This window comes from Maylandia zebra, linkage group LG2 (genome assembly GCF_041146795.1).
Source record: "Maylandia zebra isolate NMK-2024a linkage group LG2, Mzebra_GT3a, whole genome shotgun sequence".
NCBI classification, from domain to species: Eukaryota; Metazoa; Chordata; class Actinopteri; order Cichliformes; family Cichlidae; genus Maylandia; species Maylandia zebra.
This window is the reverse complement of record NC_135168.1, coordinates 38111870-38132842: the sequence shown is the minus strand read 5'-3', so window position 1 is coordinate 38132842 and position 20973 is coordinate 38111870. Positions and strand designations below refer to the sequence as shown.

General features: G+C 40.7%; 2 protein-coding genes across 2 annotated transcripts; both read left to right on the top strand.

Moving 5' to 3' along the window:
- The first annotated feature begins 4418 nt into the window (after window positions 1-4418).
- Window positions 4419-15265, top strand: LOC101485219 (alpha-1A adrenergic receptor). Its single transcript, XM_004540915.5, has 2 exons — window positions 4419-5789; window positions 14091-15265. The coding sequence occupies exons 1-2, from the start codon at window positions 4826-4828 to the stop codon at window positions 14642-14644; spliced, it is 1518 nt and encodes a 505-aa protein (XP_004540972.1). The 5' UTR covers window positions 4419-4825; the 3' UTR covers window positions 14645-15265.
- Window positions 15266-17190: 1925 nt separating this feature from the next.
- LOC101485489 (gastrotropin) lies at window positions 17191-18562 on the top strand. Its single transcript, XM_004540916.3, has 4 exons — window positions 17191-17350; window positions 17460-17620; window positions 17728-17817; window positions 17946-18562. Exons 1-4 carry the CDS (start codon window positions 17284-17286, stop codon window positions 18003-18005), a joined length of 378 nt encoding a protein of 125 aa, XP_004540973.1. The 5' UTR covers window positions 17191-17283; the 3' UTR covers window positions 18006-18562.
- The last annotated feature ends 2411 nt before the right edge of the window (window positions 18563-20973 follow it).

The window sequence follows — 20973 nt, the reverse complement described above, 5'->3', positions numbered from 1 at the left end:
CATGTGGCGCCTCGATTAATCCATCTACTGTTCACTGAAGCCTCATCAGAAATGGTTTTCAGTGGAAGAGTGGCTGTCAGGAGGTCGTTCATAAGGAAAGGAAACAGGGAGAAAAGAAAAATTCTGACCTACCATGAGGCCATTTTCCCAAACTTTCCCAAAGTGTAATCCTCAGTTTGATGTTCTTAGCTGTTCACTGGTGTGGTCTCCTGCTGCTGTATTGTTTCAAGATTCAGAATGTTGTGCACTCAGAGATGCTCTTCTGCACACCTTGGCTGCAAAAATAATGTTGCCTTCCTATCAATTCAAAGGAGTCTGGCCAGTCCCCTCTAATCTGACATCAACAAGGCATTTTCACCCAGTGAGCTGTCACTCACTGCTTTTTTCCCACTAATTGATACTTTTTAATAACATTATTCTAAAGCTAGCATCCGCTGAATATCCAAGCCTGATTTATTTTACAATAGAGCAGGAGCCTGTGTTCTTGGCTATTCATTACTTTGATGACCAAGAAAAGAAAAAAACATCTCTGTATGAGATGGATGCTCGAAGAAAAGAGTGACAATCCTGGAAGAGCAGATCGCATTTTCTGTCTCTGAATCTCGGCTCCTCGAGTCTATTTATGGTCATTCCAAAAAATCATGCTACTAATCTGAAAGCCCAGTTATACAACAACAAAAAAAGTATTTTCAATGTCTCTGAGTATTACACAACATCACCCATATATGGTCTGGGAGAGGCTACGTGACTAAACTACAGAAGCCCACTCAACCAGGTGGGCAGCTATAGATTAAGTGTATGTGGGGGCTTCACTACCAGCTGGCATTTGCGTGCCTATCGATGGTATGAAAAACATCCACAGCAAGCATAAGGAGAGAATCCTGTGAAATAAGAAACTTTCTTACATAAGTAAAAACTGTATGCGTGTGTCTGTTTGTCTATTTTCACCGGTCACGCTGTGCTGATCCTAAACCAGCACCGTGTGTTTGGGTTGTTCTCTTTTATTGGACTGCATAATACTGGACATATGGTGTGAGCGTCCACAGCTTTTCCGCCACCACGTCACTTAGAGGTCAGGTTTTTGAAGAGGAGCAGCACAAGGTCAAAGAGGGACGCAGCTCTCCACAGAGATGTCAGTTTCAAGCAAAGCCTCCTTCTCGCATTCTTGTTTCACAATCAGTCCTTAAAATATAACTTAGAGAAACAGGATTGTGCAAACACTACATAAATCTTTGACGTTTCAGAACAAAATAAATGTGGAAAATAAATGTGGGTATGTTTTTATCTACTGTCTACTTTCTTAATCTCATTTGATTCATGTTAAATAGATTAAAATAATGACAGAATGCTGTGCAAAACTAGAAGCCTGTGTCTGTACAAAAGAAGGCAAATTGCTCCTTGTCTTCCAGATTTATATTGTTTTTCCTGCCAAGAAGAAAAAGTGATCCTCTTGAAATTGAGGCAAATCTCACCACAGAAGCACATAAAGCGAAAGGAGGATGCTCCTGCTGAAGTCGAATTTTCAGCAAATGATACTAAAGGTTTTGCTCACCCGGGGCACTTGGCAGCACGCTGAGCAGCTTTTATGTTATCTGCAGGCTCAGTGTATTCAATCAAGTGAAATGGTCAGTGAAATGCAGTAAAATCCAGTCATAGATACTATTTGAGATAATTCCAGGTGATTCCTCTTTTAAGGAAGATGCACAAAATACTTAAGTACTCTGGTGCCTGCTGAAGGATTGAGAGGCTAATTCCTAATCCTCCTCTGAAGGAATGTTGCTCCACGTGGTAAAGAAGCCTCTTGGTTTTTAGTTGGGAGTGTTTCTGAGCCCTGATTTAGCTGAAAAAGTGCTTCCATGAACTCTTTTCATTTATTTATTTGTGTTGGGCGACTTAAATGTTTTGACCTTCTAACTTTCAAACATTGATAAGACCAAAGCTGTTTAAAGCCTTGGTCACATAGCGGGGGGACTGAACACTAGCTTCTGTTATGAGCTCTATCAGGATAACTGATCGTTCTTACACTTAATAAAAAATTAAGCTCATAAACTTATAATCTTTAGGACTTGACAGGAATGAAAGCGCTCTGTGTTCACTGATGCTGTGAATTGGTTTAGATTTCAATGATAAATAATCTTCTTGGCACATATTTGGTGTAAGTGCACTGAGAGGAACATAAACAAGTAGTGACTGTGCCCTGAAAAACATGGAGAAACCTGCAGGACGAGATCAACGAATGCAGGTCTACGTGTTTCACTTCCTTATTTGTTTAAAATGTCGAGATAAACCAGTCTGGAGAGCAAGTTATTTCTCTCCTTTTAGCGGGAAAATAAATTCCACTTGGGTTGTTTTTCAGAGAAACAATTTTGGCCGTGAAATCGTCGTATCCAAAACCATTAAATGCTTTTACTTTTCTTTTCACTCTCGGATTATTTTGCATTTTTTCTACTCTAAAGAGATGGATGCTATTAAGCCTTGTGAATATGCAGGAGGTGGAAGCAGTCACTTCACATATTAGTCATGAAGAACCTCTTAATGCTCAGTTCAGAAATTATGCGAGTTTTATTTGGTATATCAGTAGAAAAGAAGAAAAAGAAACACATTTTACTTCATGAGTCCTGCATATTTCATGACTATCTTTATGAAAATGTTTGACACGATGACATCACAATGGAGAATTCATTTTCAGCACTTTTGACATAATTTATATTAAATTAGTCACATACTTTTGGTCTAACCTGTATTAATTAGTTTGTCCAAAGGAGACCACTCAGGTCGTTGCTGCAGGTCATGTGTGTGTTGTTTCCCGAAAATATTAAACATGACAAATTCTTTCAAACAATCTGGTCTGTGAATAAAAGCCAACTTTGCAGAGCACCAAATCGTAAAGCATGCAACTTCAGGTTTATCAGAGGACACCTTTGTGTGTTGGTCAGCTGCCTGTGTAGCATAAATAGTTAAACAGCTCAGCAGCACTTTATAATAATGCCCATGATTAAAGGTACGATTTCCCTAAAACTGAAAGGAATGTTATTACATTTTATCTGACATTAAAAATGTAATTATAGTTACCTACAAATACACACACTTGGATAAGGGAGTAAATATTCAAGATTTTGCAGGAAAGAAGAAGTAATTAATCTGACAGTGTTTAAGTAATGAGTAACCTCAGTTATTTTCTTCCAGGAAAGAAATTTTAAATAGGGTGTAAATCTGATGCATTTTAACATAAAAACAAACAATATTTCCTTTCTTTATGTTGTGAATAAGTATTTACAGAATACATTGGGGGAAATATTGTTTGATTTTATGTTATAAATACATGGAAGTAACTAACTACTAAAATTACAGCAGAATTATTGGTAGCACTTTATAATGTCACACTATTAAGATTTGGAAAGCTAATACTGAGTGTGTAATTCATCATTTATATTTACTCCATCTTAATATATCATTTATAAATACAGATATGTTTAGATCTGTATTTATTATTATTTATGACTACAGTCAGTGCTGTAGTTATAATCGTGAACATATATTTTTATTTATAAATGGTATACTAAGGAGGAGTAATGCCATATAAATTATAAATTAATCACTTTTTGACACCTTGCTGATTATTAATAGTGGGACATTATTTTAAAGTTCTGCTGGGTTGTTTTGTTTTGTTTTTCTTCTTTCCTGTAAACCTTTAATTTTTGCTTTTATATTCTAGTTTATGTACTGGTAATTATTTGTAGGTACATATATATTCTTTGTAATTCAATAAACATGAAAAAAAAATTTACTTTTGTGGAAATTAGACCCATAGTGGTTGGCCTTTTTATAAAGTGCTTCTAAGAGAGGAACCTGTCTCTGGAATGCGCATGTGCCAGTCCACTAAGCCTGCCACTTCTTCCTAACTTATACGGTATACCCAAGATGAGATTACTCTGAGGAACTCTTGCATTTTACCAAAATAGGAATATAATTCACGAGAGATAGCTGTCATATGAGAGAGGATTGTATGTGATGTGTAATCTACGTTTGAACTTAATCGGTTTGAAGTTGAAGGCTTAACCATCTAAGCTGACTGCTGGAACATCCTGAATATTTACCGCACTGAAACTGAGCATCTCTTACAGTCAGGACACCTTGGCTTAAAATTATGTCATTATTTTCTCTGTCAACAAAACACTTTTTTACCAGCGTACCGCCAAGCAAGCTAGAAGTACCTTTAAAAAAAACTGCACCAACGAGGTTTACTCTCACAAAGTTATGTGGTTGTGGAACTTGTAAATGCCCAGTTAAGCACCCTCCCACCGTGGGGAAAAATAAATCGGACACAAATGAAGTGCTTCACCCAAAAAGCGCGATTCCTCACTGCGTCCTGCAAAGAAAGAAAGAAAGAAAGAAAGAAAGAAAGAAAGAAAGAAAGAAAGAAAGAAAGAAAGAAAGAAAGAAAGAAAATGAAGCAACGACACTATGTGCGTATTCTGCGCAATCACTGCTCTTCGTGCAGTGCGTCACGCGCACTTCATAAGCGCGTATTTAGGTATGTTTGGTCAATATATGGCAACGCTGTGTGCGGAGGAGAGGAGGCAGGAGATGACTGCTGCCCCCCTCACTTCTCCACTAACCTCTCAGGAGAGTGGGGGGAGACGGACTGCATGGGGAACGTGCGGCTGCACAATGATCGCTTTTCTCTGATAAAACGTTTGGAAGCGAATTCGAAGAAGCGCAGTGAGCCATGCGCACATAGACCGTTTTGGCAGTTTGTGTTAAAGCCCTTTCTTTAAAGCTACAAGTGGTCTGGAGCCTGCTATGGAGGACTTTGTGAGTCAAAATGAGTCTGAGCATTGACAATGTCACAGACTTGTGGAAAAATGGTTCCTCGAAACTCGACGGGGCGTCTTCCCAGTTCAATTTCACTAACAGCTCTGGGGGTAACCATACGGTGCGCAGCGAGATGGACCTCACCCGAGCCATCCCGCTCGGCTTGGTACTCGGGGCTTTCATCGTGTTTGCCATTGCGGGCAACATCCTTGTAATCCTCGCTGTGGTGTGCAACAGGCACCTGCGGACCCCGACCAATTACTTCATCATCAACCTGGCTATCGCGGACCTGCTGCTGGGCACCACGGTGCTGCCTGTGTCAGCCACACTGGAGATCCTGGACTACTGGGTGTTCGGCAGGATCTTCTGTGACATTTGGGCGGCGGTGGATGTGCTGTGCTGCACCGCGTCCATCATGAGCCTGTGCGTAATATCTATTGACCGCTACATTGGAGTGAGCCACCCGCTGCAGTACCCGGGTATCGTGACGGAGAAGCGGGCTCTGCTGGCCATGCTTGGGGTCTGGGCGCTGTCGGTGGTCATCTCCATCGGCCCTCTGCTCGGGTGGAAGCAGCCACCGTCGCCGGACGACACGATATGTCCCATCACCGAGGAGCCGTTTTACGCGCTCTTCTCCTCCCTCGGCTCCTTCTACATCCCTCTCGTCGTTATACTGGCCATGTACTGCCGTGTGTACATAGTCGCCAAAAGGACCACTAAGAACCTGGAGGCAGGTGTGATGCGGGAGAGGATGAACTCCAGCGAGTTGACCCTCAGGATCCACAAGGGATCTCAGGTGCACGAGGATCCCGGCAGTTCTGGCACGGGGAAGGGTCGCGCGAACCAGGCTAGAAGTTCGCTCACGGTAAAACTGCTGAAATTCTCCCGGGAGAAGAAAGCAGCTAAAACTTTGGGAGTTGTGGTCGGCATGTTTACCCTTTGCTGGCTGCCCTTCTTTCTCGCCTTACCCATAGGTAGGTTCCGTACGTCACTCGGTGGGGGTCTTTTGTACGCCCCACGACTATACTTTTTTTTTTTTTTTTACATGAAGCAATTTGCAAAAAGACATCGACAACCTTTGTTCCCCCTGGAAGCCAGTTTAAAAACAGATATTTAATTGGTCGAAAACAGCCTGCAGAAAATACATCTCAGTCACATAAATGTCTCTGGGAAGCTAAACTGTTGCTGTTAAACGCTGCTGCAGGCATTGCAAATCATATCTGCCGCACACAGAATCTCCTGGGTTGCTCTGCTGTCATTAAACGTCTCGGTGGGCTCTACGGGTTTAGCCATTACTGCTGAAGTAAAACCCCTTATCTTGTAGCAATATGTGACGCAGAATGAATGAATCTATATCATTGATCTGGCCTAAGCCTCTGTTTATGTTGCAAAGTTAAAAGTTCACCATTTTCTCTGAAATCAGGGCCCCATTGGAAACGCCCAAACATTTCAAGGAAGTGGAATTCACTGAGAGCTCATCCAAATATTTTCAGCGTAATTCAGTGTCTGATTTGATTTGTTGTTGCACTAAATACACTGTGAGTGGTAGGTGGCCTCTCTCTGCTCTGGTCAGTCATTTCAGAAGCCTGTGGAGCCTGCTGAGGCTCCCTTATGATGCCACTGGCACTGGCGAGCATTCAACAGCACTCTGGCATGAATGTTTAAAAAACTGCAGTGGAAATGAAGCAATGTATTGCAGGCTGAGAAAACATCAAGTCTTTGTTTAGCAGTGGCATTTGGGAGGGGAGGGGGAAACGGCCTCACTGAAAAACAAGCACTGTATTCAAGAATGGGCCGGATGGTCTGAATGTGTGGGGATTAACCCCGCGGGGGCACCGTGGGCTATATGTATATGTTTGTGTACAGCCATGTGTCTGCATGTGTTCATTTAGCGTCGATATAAGGGAGTGTGTTTATGCACCTGGCTTCAAGCTGCAGCTCATCACGTCCTCTCACACACACACACACACACACACACACACACACACACACACACACACACACACACACACGCAGTACCTGAGGCAAGATCACTATGCAGTGCTACATGGCAGGGATTATTTTGCCCCAAGGCATCCTGGATGAGATACCGAATGTACACACCAAATGTGATTTTACAAAGTTCTGAATTTGCAGTTCTGAGAGGCTTCTACGCCTACATTCAGGGGTGGACTTCAGAAGGACCCTCTTTAGACACTGCCAAAAACCAGCCCCCAAGTTTCTCTTTACAGTCTCTGGTGTAGAATACTGATACATTGCGACAAAGCACCATGCAGCTTTATTTACTGCCCACTTTAAGTGGCTTAAGAGATTCATAAAAGCATCCACAGAGAGAGTACTCTGGCAGAGAATGGTGCTACTATATAGTCATGTCAAAGCTGGGCACCGAGCTCCCTTTCTTTTTAACATATTTTATTTTAGCCTTTATTTTGTTTAGCTTTTATTGTGTTGGGACAGTCTAGAGAAGGCAGGAAAGCAGGGGGGAAAAAAGCAGTAAAAGGCCTCGGGGCAGATTCAAACCTCTGCGTTAGCCTGGGTCGCCTGCTCAACCCAGGGAGCTGAACCGGGGCCCTGAGGCACCTCTATTTTCAGATGCAGATTTGTGGGAGATGTTGTTTTGAAGTTAAAGTTTGTCCTGCTCTCTGCTCTCTGGTGTGACTCACGTCTTAAGTCTGATAGGACAGCGGCACTATCCCTGTGTTGATCTGAGCCTCCACCCACAGAGTGGGATTTCCTGTTTCACACTTGTTATTATCCTGCTCCTTCCTCTGCACACTGCCACTGATTCGTATTGTAACTCATGTGGTTGGTGATGTGTGCGCGCGTGTGTGTGTGTGTGCGCTGGTGTGCAGTGGATGGGTGATGAAATATTTATCCGTGTTTATGTGAATGCATTGCAAGTTATGCTCGTTTGTGTCTTGAGCGATTGTGTCAGCGTGGCTGCAGATGCTTCTGCCTCATCCATCACTGCAGCTTTTTAAACAATTAAAAGCTTTCAGAGATCAAAGTGAGGCTGGCCAAAAGGAGCCACTGCAACCTCAGATCCATCAAGTTTTAACCTGTGAAGAAATATGTGAACTGTCCCTTAGCTACAGGTCTCACCTATCTTACGCAACGTCTGTTATTACTGTGGAGTTTATTTTTTTGTCATTGTACATAAATGGCAAGCAGGCAGCAACGGTTCCCACAGTTTGAGTCATTCCTTTTCAGGTTTTAAAGTGTCCTTTTTCCTTTTACGCCTTTAACTTGGAGCAAAAACCTCAGGATTATAAACACGACGTCAAATTTTTTTTAAGTTAGTGTACTCCAAACCAGCTACTTTGGACGAAAAGCGGTCCAAAATCTAACACACACTTGCTGTGAACTTTCAGCATTTGCATATTTGTCGGTAAAAGCGTCATACCTAAACTTAGAATGTATCAGCCTATTAGTCTGGCTGTTTCTCTTTTAAAAATGTAAAGCTTGCGTTCACTTCAGGTTGGCTTCAGCAAGTTTCCAAAGTTTATTTGATTCTGATTTTGATTTTTCGGGAACAAGATTGAAGAAGTTCAGAGTAGGCACTACAGTGCAAACACAACAATTTGTAAAGGCAACTTTACAGTCATGTAAACGTCCCACTTCCATTAATCATGTGCACCAGTGCCTCCTGATGCTTGTTGTGTTGACTCATCTGACAAACTGACCCAGACTGAAGCCGATTTCCAGTCTTTTAATTTTGTTTCATGGTGTTTTATTTTTCCCTAAAGACTCATTTTCATCCAAATATCTAAGTTAGATTATATCCATCCATCCATCCAGTCCAGGTTTGCACTGGGGGCTGGAGCCTATCCCAGCTGTCATAGGGTGAGAGGTGCAGTAGGGCAGCCAGTACACTCCATGATGTACTTTTACTGTTGATAACTATTTATTTACACTGACACTGACCTTTCAAATCTCATATGTCCTTTAAGCAGGTCTCATATAACACATGCAAGATAATAGCTTAAGGCAACTCTGCAGCAAAAGCTATAGCAACATGGGTTCACATGCAAATTAAAGTGTTCCAAGGCCACTGTGCACGGAAGCAGATTTTATGATTGTTTACAAATATTTATTTATTTCATGTCTGTGATGAGATGAATTTCATAGTTTTTTCAGCTTAATTAGACATTTTCATGCGTTTATCTTGTTCATAAACAATTAAAATCTACAAAATCTACAAGATTTACTGAACAACAAAAGTCAATTTGCCCACATGAGTAAAACGAGTGCAGCTCATATTGAATTGCTTGCTAAATAACTGAAAGTAATTCTGAGTTATCAGCGAGGTTACTAATTAATTTTTGCTCCAGTGACTAATCAGTTAATTGACTTTTCAGGCCTGCATAGATATAAATGAAGAAAAGGTTTCTTCATATTGCTATTAAAGGGGAAAAAATGTTTAACTTTAAATAAATATACACACAAATAAATATATTTTAGAACCAGATCGACTGTTATCCTCACACTTGTCCTCATCTCTGCGCTCATCCAAAGAAAAGTTTTTAGTGTTTCATTGCACATATTTTCCCACAGCTCTGTCACAGCCAGCATAGGCACTAATGTCCTGTGAAGGCCTCGCATCGAACAAGTGGTGCAAGCAGCGTGTCTAAATGTGAGAGAATCCAACACCTGAGGTGTTGTTTCCTCATTTTTTGAGCAGAAACAGTTAATTCTGTGGGATTCTCAGACAGCTTCTTTGGCTTTTAAGGCCGCTGAGCTGGCCCGCCTGTGCGCTCCAGGGTTAACTCAAATGCTTTTTTGAGAAGGAAAAATAATTAGAGAGCTAAGTATCAAAGCAATGAAAAAGAAAGGAGGTGGCAGAGCAGAGCAGGAGGTGCCACGGGGTATCGGGGTGAAGACGAGGGGTCTCTGGGATGTCAGCTCAATTTTCCAAAAATAGCTTCACGCTACGGTTTTCATTGAAAGCAAAGCGAGAGGGCAATAATGCTTTTTTCCTCTCAGATCAAGACATATTAATCATATTTACTGCTGTGTTATGAAACAGGATGTGTGAGAGGAGATTGTGTGTGTGTGTACATGGCACAGAATAGGCATCACTACTTCAATTAGTTAGAATAACAGGATGCCATGTTTTGTTAAGATGTTCCTGTGTTTCAGAGTGAAATATGCGTGTGCCTGTCCTCAGGAAGGAGGTGCAAACATTTCTATTAACAGAAAGGGTGAGGCCGCAACCCGCCCGCATTTATCTGTATACTATTGTCCCAGGGCTGAGCCCATCGCCTCCTCTGCCGTTTATACTATAGCTTTTAAACATAAACACTTGAAAGAGGACAAAAATGGACCACGTTCACACAGAACTTAAACACACAAACATGAACCATGTCTGGACACTGGAAGGTCTGCTGTCAGCCAGCGCTTCCTACACTTTTATCCCACGTTTGTGTTGAAAGGAGACACGGGAACATGATGGCAGGGTCCCAACTTATACTCTCTGTGGGATGATCGGGATGTTGTTAAAGGGGGTTTCCGAGGATGGAGACGGTGCTTCGTATCGGTTTTGCCTGTGTGGATGCTGCTCTCGGTGTCCAATCCAGATGCACGTGGTGTAGATTTATACAACTGTCGCCCAAACCGAGACGTTACAGAACGTAAGCACGCAAAATATTTAATAATCAGGGTTGATCAGTTTCAAAAGGTTATGGGTGAGAAAAGAATAAGCAGAGATGTGATGCAGGCAGTCAAATCCTTTTGATTTGCAGCCAGCTACTACACAGAGAAACACACTGACAAATGGAGATGAATGGAGAGAGACAGACATGGAGAGAAACGAAGGAATGACCATATTTTAATTCACCAAATCCCCTCCTCTGTATCCCAATCACGCTCATAGCTCACACAGTTATGTAATCACATTTAAGTGGCCGAGCAGAGGGGAAAATAGCATGTGAAAATACCAGCCACCAAGAAGACACCGATTCATCTGGAGTTTATGGGGCCAAGACTCATTCAGACAGCAGTCTCATCTCACAGTCTAGCTACCACACACACACACAGAGAGAGAGACAGCTTCTAGTACTTGGAGCCACTCATTAGGATGAAAGCTGAAAGCGACATTTCCTCATATTGTCAAATAATCACTTTCATCAACATTACAAATTGTCCACAGCAGCGTGTACGTGTGCGTGCGTGTGTTTTGGAAAGAACACGTCTGGTTCCATGCTCTCCTGTTATTGCGACATCAAAATCAAAGTGTGCTTTTGACCCGGGTACCTGCGTCAGTTCACCCTTTGGCTGTGTTGTGTATAATGCACCTTGTACAGCTTAGAGTAATCGTTAAAGCTGTTGATCTGATTTTCATGAAGAAGTAAGCTGAGGTGTCTCTGGTTGTCAGAGGTAATTTCACACTTGAAAGCCTGAGATCGTGGTGCATCCTCAGCCTATCCAGGAATGTGATATCAATTTAGGAATGTAGGCTGGTGTAAAGAAACGTTGTTTTACTCACATCAGCCTACACACAAACACGCGTGCAAACGCACAATGTGTCTGTTTCACACTAATCACGCTGTGCTGTGCTTATTAATCCCCTATTTTAGTCTTCAGGCTTCCCCTCTCACCTCATTAGCTTGTAAGATATCCTTCCTGTATTTAAGCTCAGCCACAGTAGGACAAAAAGCACAACAGGGGGTAGATTAATGCAATTTAACCCAGCCCAGATTTGCTCATTATCATACATGGCAAACTTGCCTCATACTCTTTCAGAATGATATCATTTCGTTTTTCGTGTCGAGTCTGACCAACGATCACGTCTGCACAGCTTCAGCCATGTTACCTGTGTAAACACAGACAAGGCCACTAGGCACCGTGCAGAAAGGAGACACTTGTGTTGCTAGTGTAACCTCCATAACCTCTGACAGGACAAACTGTCATTTCACTTCAACTTTTTCCCCCCCTTTTCAGACCAGCTCGTCTCTCCCACAGCGCATTTATCTAAAAGGGAATTCAGGGTCAGCTCACCTTTTCTGCTTTCTTGATCAAGTGTATTGTTTTACTTTGTTTTGGGTTTTTTCTTTTTAAGGAAACACATTATCTGCTTGTGAAGGCCTTCCTAAATACAAGGTTTTCTGTAATGATGAATAACATATGGAACTAACTGTCTTCACATCCTCATCTGAAGACTGCAAACGGTCTAAGAGTAAAAAAAACCCTGTTTATCTTAATCAGTGCTGCCACCTGTTGGATATGATGCAACATCAATAAAGGATAACTAAACCAGGAAGTCTCAGTAATGTGTAATGAGTATAAAATGATCTTAAAACGACCTAATTAAATGGCTGTAATTGATCCATGTTGATCACTTTCTGTCAGTTACATTTATTCAGCCTCCAGATGACTCTGAGGTGCCATAGTACACTTTCATATTCCCTTACAGAATATATAAATAACCTCTGCTGACTTTCACAGGAGAGATTCAATCCTCAAATTTAGCAAAAATGAGCATATCATCGCTCAGTATAAATGTAGCTCAGGACTGCATGCTTATTCATGAGTCATTTGGTGAAAACATTTCTTTAGCACAACTTAATACACATTTTTTCCGACATGTACAAGGTCGTTGGAATCTCAACTTCGGATGCTTCAGGTGAAAAGGTCAACTTTCACGACTGTGTTTCGAGTGTGGAGGTTGAGTCAGAAGGCGAATAGCTTAGCTTGTCATGAACCCTGAATCTCTGCTGGTGAAACAGTGAGAACACATGATACTACCTAAAATGAGTAAGGTCTTTGAGTAAACAACACTTTTAGTATGTTAACTGTTGAATTACTCTAGCCATCAGATCAATCTTTAAATTAAAAAAGCTGTTTCGATCCGGCTCAAAAGCCACAACGTTTTTATTTATTATTTTTATTTAACCTTTTTTATATAGGTAGTCCCATTGAGACCTAATGTCTCATCTACAATAGAGACTTGTTCATAAAGTGGAGATTGACACCAGAGTTTGCAGAAGCATTGTTTTTATTATAAATCATTCAATAACCTCAACAGAACCCTGAGAAGGATAAATGGAAGAGGATGGATGGGACGTCAACTTAAAAAAAAAAAATCCCAGAGAGCCATTGAAGAGAAGAAGTGTCATCTCCCCCAACCTATCCTCAGCCATGCCTTTACCCACACCTCTGGAAGTGTAGACAATTGGCAATTAAGCCTTGGCAACACCCAGAGACTCTTGCACTGCCACTACGAAGGAGTTGCAGAAGGGTGTCACAAGGTGAACACGCATATCTCTGAAAATAAATCAGTCATTTAAAGACCCAAGTTTTCAAATCTGAATTATATCAGAGATTTTTGATAGTTTGTTTTTACAGTAACAATCGAAGTCTAGTTAACAACATTATTTTTAACATTATTTTATTATTAGGATAAGCGTTACTTAATTGGAGTCTAAAATTTAGGAACTCAGCTAATTGGCTTCATTTGTACTGTGCAGGCTGGTTTTCTGAGATTTAATTGACGGCCTTGCATACAAACAAGTTAAAAAGCTCAGGGAAAATAGTGAAAACTGAGACGTTAGAATATGTGTAGGGTAATAAAAGAGTTTATGGCTGACACATGTTCTTATATAGAAAAATCGATTTCACTTGACGGTTTATTTATCTTTTACAAACTAAAGAGGTAATAATGAATTCCATTTAGATATAATCAAAAATAAGAACTTACTTGTGTACAGGTCAGAAAACCATGACACTGCCGTCTACTTAGGCCACGCCCCTCAAGTCACTAAACCGCTGCTGTGATTGATTTAACATCCTTAAAGTGGTAGGCACCCATTTTAGCTCCTAATCACACGGTATCACCTGAGTTATCGTTAGGTTATTTAAACTGGCCATTCTAAATTGGCCTTAGGTGTGAATGTGAATGGTTGTCTATGTGTTAGCCAAGAAGCTAGCTAGCTATAATGGGGCCTCTGGACTCCAACCCCTCCACCACACCGCATTACATTACTGACTAGATAAGAGAAAGAAAATAGAAGGATTAGTGTTAGTTTTATGTGAACTAGCCAAAGAACAGAAGAAATTAGGATTTCTGCACAGAGCCGCTGCTCTCTTATTCACAATAGCTCCAAATGTTTGATTTGGCAGATTCTGTCAGATCCCAGTTTGTGTCTCCTCCCTGGATCAAAAAAAGGATCTTTCACTTGTTGTATTGGTGAATGTGTAGAATGTGTAGGCGACTACATCAGCCATGCTTACTATTCATGACTAAGAGCAGCTTCTCTTTTTACCCCCTGCTGTCCCAGGGTCCTTTAATGTGCACCTGCGGCCACCTGAATCCCTCTTCAAAGTAATCTTCTGGCTTGGTTACTTCAACAGCTGCCTGAACCCCATCATCTACCCCTGCTACAACCGCGAGTTCAAGCTGGCTTTCATCCGAATCCTGAAATGCCAGTGTCACCAGCGCAAGCGTCCCGGCTGGAGAGAGTATAATTACCGTTCCTCCACCTTCAGCTCCTCTGGAAACTCACGCAAAAACTCAACGGACCACAACTCCGGCTGTCTGAACGGAAGCCAGCGTACTCTGCCGTCCTCAGCCAGCCCGAGCCCGAGTTACCTGAGTATGGGTCTGCCGCCTTGCCCTGAGGGGGAAGCATTATACATCTGGGGAGCTACCACCCCGACTCCCTCCACCCCCAACCTGCTGCCCGGCAGCCCCATCGATTGCCAGCCGACAGCTCTGAGAGGGGGGAGAACCGCTGAGGAAACTACAGGAGGAGTTTTCTCTTTCTCCTTTGTGAAGAATAAAGATAAGGGAGGGGTCAACAAAGACCTTATTGTGCCTGTTGACAAAGTGTGACTCATTCGTCGTACTAAGATGAGACTTACTGGTTCATTCCTTATAGGGATCACAGTAACAAACAGAGCAGGGAGGTAGGGTTTCACAGGCTTCACTGTACATGATCCCATGATCATTCATCAGTCAGTGGATTATCATTGTCATAAGCTGCCAATGTAAGGTGAAGAGTACTGACTATGCTGCTGTATCACAGGTATGTTGTTCCATGTTGCTGTAACTGAGATTGAAAGTAGAGTTTCTTTCAGTAGACAGTAACAGCTCTGACACAGTGTTTGCTGCCCTCTTGGGACTGGACACAAATCTGTGCATGCATGTTTTTTTTGTTTATTCAGACTCTAGGAGAAAAGACTGAAAGGACCTCCATCCAGCACAGCCTCTCACTCCCTTTCAGTTACAACTCCACATCTGCTCTGTACAAGAGCGAACGTGTCGAAGAACCCGAGTTGTGTAAAAAGCGTGGAAAGACAAACGATCACTGTTCTGTTGCAGTCACTTGGTATCTTTATGGTATATTGTGGAAATAAAGTATAACCTGTTTTATCTGCTGTGCACACAATCATCCCATATCATCTTCTTTGTATGTTTGTAGAAATGTGATGAATAAATAAAAGTAGAACGTTGCTTGAATTCTGCTTCAAGGCCAACTCTTCATTTCTCACTTTGCTCTGGCAAACAAAGAGCTCTCTCAGGTATTATCCGAGGTGTTAACATCAGTCTGATGATAGAAGCAGAAGCAGATGGTGTTTATTAGATTTAAAAAAAAAAAGGTTTTCCTCATTATATAGATAGTTAACGTAAACACAGCTCATGATCAGTTGTTATTAAAGTGTTAATCACCAACTACCAATTAAGAGTGTGATAAATCAGATTTTTTAGAAGATATAAAAGAGAGGATCCAATACTGGAGACAGAAACATGAAGAAGATCAGAAAAGTGCAAAAAAAAAAAAACCTCAAGAACAAAAACTAACACAGAACTCAGGGGATTGTCTGCACTTTTGTCAAAAAATTCAACACATACAAGTAATCATTACACATATTTAAAGATTTATTATGTTAATTTATCTGCTTCTCATACTCTATTACATTAGCAGCAAAAATGATCCAGCAGTTAAATTTTTATCTACTAAAAGATGCAAAATCCACCTTTTTATTTTGTCCTTTATGTATTTCATAAAGTCACACTTCCTGGAACTTTCCTTGACAGTCGTTGGTCCTTTCCACCAATGATTCAAAGCAGGCTTTGTCTGTGATTCATTACAGGTACAAAGACACACAGTTACACTGTTTGATTTGTAATAAGGGTAAAGTGGTGGTTTGTATTGTCACGTCACAGCATCCTGGCATACCCTGCACCTTTCCCAAAAACTGGGATAGGCTCCGGCTCCTCGCTCTGCAGGCCTGAACTGGATAAGAGAAGAAGCTGGCTGGCTGGCTGGCTGGCTGGATGGATAAAATAAAAAATTGAGCAATTAGCGTGCCTCAATAATATCAACAATATCCACCCACCAGCATGTCTATAGATCACCAACACATCATAAAACACATTATATTTAAAGAATCTGTACAATCCACATAAGAAGCTGTTTAAAAATAACAAGATAACAAAGTGATTTTACTTTGTAATTTAAAAAAATGCTAATAATTTACATGGATTTTACCACTTAGTACAACACAGTACATTCAGCACTTCGAGAGAGACCAGCTGTTTATTCTGCTTCAGAGTGGAAGGTGAGTGGAGCTTACAAAGAGTTGCAGGTAGCAGAGGAGGAGATAAATTAGCACTGCGTTTCACTCTTTATTACCAGCTGAAATGAAGCCATTGCTCTCGCAAAGGTCCAAGATTTAACACATTCAGGTGAGAGGGCTTTAACATCTTATTCAGCAGCCTTGTTTTCACCTTATTTTCACCTCCTTTCAAGATTAAATACCTTCCTGACTGCAAGCACCAACAGAAATGTGCAAACGTCTTGCATATTTCTTTTTATTCATTTTAATAAATCTTTTTCAGAAAAATGTCACATATTCAGTCTCAGGTGTGAATATTCTGGCATCTTCCTTTTATACTTAACGGTGATATAAAAATATATATATTAGGCTACTTGTTCTGTGGAATTGGATTTCACTTTTTTGCTGGTTTTTAGCCACCAAACAGCTTTTTTTCAAAGCACAGCAATAGAGATCAGACAGGAAAGCAGGAAGAGAGCAAGGGGGAATGACACACAGTTTTTTTCCATTATTTCTCAATAAATCCACAAAACAGTAGCTTCTACTTTCATTTGAAGGAAGTTCTTTTCTGGTGTAAACTGCTTAACCTCACCTGAACGACCTCCTTTGACATGATGCTGGCATTAGGACATACTGTGTTTATCTTCTATTTTACTACACCACATGTTCAAACATGCAGATGTCCTTTTTTTACATCAGCGAAGGGCTGGAAAAACCTGATACAGGCAGGAGCGTGGACATACTTTGCAGCTTGTGACACTAGTCTTTAGGAAAAATACCACGTGTGGGGGGTGACACATTGTTAGAAACGTGTAAGTGGAAAGGAACAGAAAGGTGGTTCATCAGGAGCAGGCCACTCCTTTCTTGACTCAAGAACTTCTTCCCTTTTTTTATTTCTGCTCTTTTGGCATCATGGGGTTCAGTGGGAAATATGAGCTTGAGAGTCAAGAGAATTATGAGGATTTTCTGGAAGTAGTTGGTATGAGGATACTTCTTTTTTTTTAAGCCACAAATGAACTAATGTCAGGCATCATTTGTTTACACTTTGTTGGACTTCTTGCTCTGGGATATAACCCGCTTGTTCACAGGTCTTCAAAATGCCAAGACAGACCACAAGGCGGTGACTGAAGTGGTGCAAGACGGGAATAACTTCACCTGGACACAAACCATCCCGAACTGGACCTGGTCCAATACATTTATTGTTGGTCAAGAATGTGAGCTGACGACGATGACAGGATCCAAATTCAAGGTGAGGAACTAAAATGCACAGAGGAAACTTAGGATTTGCAGCTGACAGTGTTCACAACTTTTAATGAAACCTTCATGTAACCAAAGCTCCACGATATTTTTCTTAAGGCACCTGTAACTATGGAAGGCAACAAGATTTCATGTCAGTTCCCTCAGTACCTCTTCACAGCAGAGATCGTTGATGACAAGCTAGTAATGGTAGGAGAAGAAGCCACTTATTCACTGCACTTTTTGAATGAGATTAATAATCCCTTAGATAAATCCATTTGCTCTTTTAATACCAGATTATCTTTAATCCTCTTTTTTTTCCTTTTTTGCGTATGCAGACTTGCGTAACTCCAGGAGAGAAGGGTGTAACCTTCAAAAGAATCAACAAGAGGATCTAACACCGCGAGACTCAACACGCTTGGATGGAAAAGAGGCTGCAGAAGGTGAAGCATGACAGTGCCTGTTAAATGGGCCGAGGAAGAGCGTCGCTGGGCCTCACGGGTCTGAAACTTAGGCCCAACACAGCAGAAGTGGCCAAACAACATTATGTACTGTATTTTTAAACAGTGTTCATTTTTGATCCAATGAACATCTCCCGTTTTACCTTCAAAGTGCTAATGATCTGCCACTGTGCTCTGATTTTGAAAGTCAACATATTTTCCATCCACTTTCTTTATGTGTTGTTTTACAGCCTTTTTTTTTACTTGTATGTCTCATTCATGTGAAATCATAAGCAGAGGGTGATCTCTTACATGGTTTAGACTGAATGATTGTTTTTCATGATTATTAAACTATGATTTGAATAACTAACAGAATACTTGATCAGTTTTTAGTCAGTCTTTTTGACTGCTCTGTCCTCTGTCTTCTTGTGATGTGAAGAACAGCACGGGCTGAACTCACACTGACATAAAGGCCTTTATTATTACGACTATTAAAGTCACACTTTACCCTTTGATTCTAACGCTGCAAGCACACAGCGACCTTAAGGTGTTGTTATTTGGTCTCTTACTCTGTTCAAACTTGCGAGACCTTGTTCTGTAATTACAGAGCGTCCTGTGAAAGATCACCATTCTCATCTTTCTTTACCAGTGAATGAAACTCGCTTACGCAGTGCAATCTTCCACAGCTGGTCTCAAAGAACAGAAGTAAAACCACATCTGCTGACAGAGAGAGGAAAATGAGTCTTTTGCTCATATTACACCACAGTCTGTGCATCTGATGCTTTTTCAGTTTCCCTTCCTTTCAAAACATGTTATCTTTTTTTATGCATTAACACATAAAGCACTTCGTTTAGCTTATGATATGAATCGTCAGGAAAGCCACAGTACACCTTAAAGGCATAAACAAGCGGTACAATAATTTTAATAACTTCCTGTGTCTTTTATTATCTTCATATTTTCCCTGAAACTTGACGGTGATACCACAGAGCTGATGCGCTGATGAACAAGATAAACCGCGGAAGAACTTCTGCAGCATCAGTTTTTAAAGTGCAAAGTTTCCTGTCATTTTCATCACTTCTTTTTTGTGTCGAAATGATTCTTGAACTCAAAGTCAACTTCTCTTTTACTTTCTTTACTTTATTTTATCCTTTTATCTTGTTCTCGAAACTGTAATAAAGTCAGTTAAGCAGAAAAACAAATTCAAAGCAAATTCAATGCCAGTTTAACAAATGGGAAAATATATTTCTGTGCACATTTGATACATGAAAACCCGAGGAGGGACAGATTTCATAAATACAACCCCATACACATCTGTGCAAAATAAACCTGCTAGTAAAGATTGCTTCAGGTGGATCTTTAATCTTTTTTGTAGTTTGTGGTGTTTTGATTCATCAAAACTATTAATTAACCATTGATGTGGGACATTAAGTATTTACATCTGTGCTTCTCCCCATCCCATTAGGTTTTAGTGGGATGATGAGAGGTAACTGATGCTACATCTCCTCTTCCAGTTCTGCCTTGAAATTATAGACCTTGTACATTATGTTTTCCAAAATAAATGTTTTTTTTAGTCATAGATAAAGGACCGAGTCCAATTCTAAAACCTCTAGAGAGAGGAAAGACTGAAACAGCACAGTTTAGTAGTGAGAAAAATCCCGATTGTTCGGTTATTGCACGTCTAGTCCGTCCGATTCACCCTCAGCATGTGGTTTTGTGGCTGTTGGTTTTAATATGACTTTTGTGCTCGACACTCCAGGCTACAGGTGCGTTTCTCTAATCTCACCACTAGGAGGTGCCCTATTTCTTCATAAAAACAAGAGTTTGGCTTTTAAATCAATTTCTCGGCGTAGAGTAAAAAAGATTTCAATCTTTGCAAGAGAAAAAAAATTTCAGTCTGTTTCGAAACACTATGGGAATTATTTGCCTTAATAATGCAAAAGAAAATAAAAAAAAAACACACAAAGGAAAGTAAATATAGTTGAAAAAAACTTATCAGTCTTATAAGACTGGGCTGTGCTCACTTGGACAGTGGCAAATGTACAAGACGTATTTATGCATATATACTTCTAATGCACTTCTATATCAGTGGTACATTTCATCATGAAAGAGAAAAATCAGAACCTCTGTAATCACCATCTATAATCTGTCAAGTTTTAAGCTAGTGTGTGGTTAAAATCCCGCTGATGTCATATCATAAGGTTCCTATCATGTAGCTGGGCTTTTTTATTGAGCATGACATCAAACATGTGGGGTTTTTTCTTGTCATGTGTACTTATGTGGAGAGGGGGTGGGAGGTGTATTTGACAGAACACCTGTGCTTCTGAATCAGTGTTTTTAAGTGAGGTTGGATAAAATAAAATGAAATAAAATAATGATACAGGGGGAAATACATGATACATGATCGACCATGCTGTTTACTGTCAAGTCAACTTATATACACAGTTATTACAAATTTACATGACATTATATAAAACTGTCCAATGGATCCTTACTGTATTAATCAGACAATGAACCCACTAAAGTAAGCACTGGATATTTTAAACTATATCTAGCACTCCCCTGCTGTACCAAGACAAAAATATCCATTGTATTAAATAAGTAGCACCCAAATTAACCTTTATAAACAAAACATTTCTAGCCATGTGTTAGATGTAATTACAGTAGAAGCCCTTCAATAACACTGATTAAATGTTGCATTGTGACATGAGGTGAGCAGCTTTCTCTGCATCCCCCTCCTCACCCAACCCCTTTTCTCCTGAGGACACACTCAAAGGAAGCCGCGAGCTTTCTTCTGTAGCTCTGCATACAAAAGCCTACAGGAAAATGATCCATTAACAAACTGACGCCTGGAGCACCACCCTCCCCCTCCCCTCATCCACACCTCTACAGACGAGCCCTAAAGACTGAAGATCTGGAAAATTCCTCA

Excerpts from the sequence above, each read along its gene's own strand:
- LOC101485219 (XM_004540915.5), top strand. The coding sequence starts at position 4,826 with ATGAGTCTGAGCATTGACAATGTCACAGACTTGTGGAAAAATGGTTCC. Across the intron at positions 5,790-14,090 it reads CTTTCTCGCCTTACCCATAG|GGTCCTTTAATGTGCACCTG; the intron begins GTAGGTTCCGTA and ends CTGCTGTCCCAG.
- LOC101485489 (XM_004540916.3), top strand. The coding sequence starts at position 17,284 with ATGGGGTTCAGTGGGAAATATGAGCTTGAGAGTCAAGAGAATTATGAG. Across the intron at positions 17,351-17,459 it reads GGATTTTCTGGAAGTAGTTG|GTCTTCAAAATGCCAAGACA; the intron begins GTATGAGGATAC and ends GCTTGTTCACAG. Across the intron at positions 17,621-17,727 it reads TGACAGGATCCAAATTCAAG|GCACCTGTAACTATGGAAGG; the intron begins GTGAGGAACTAA and ends ATTTTTCTTAAG.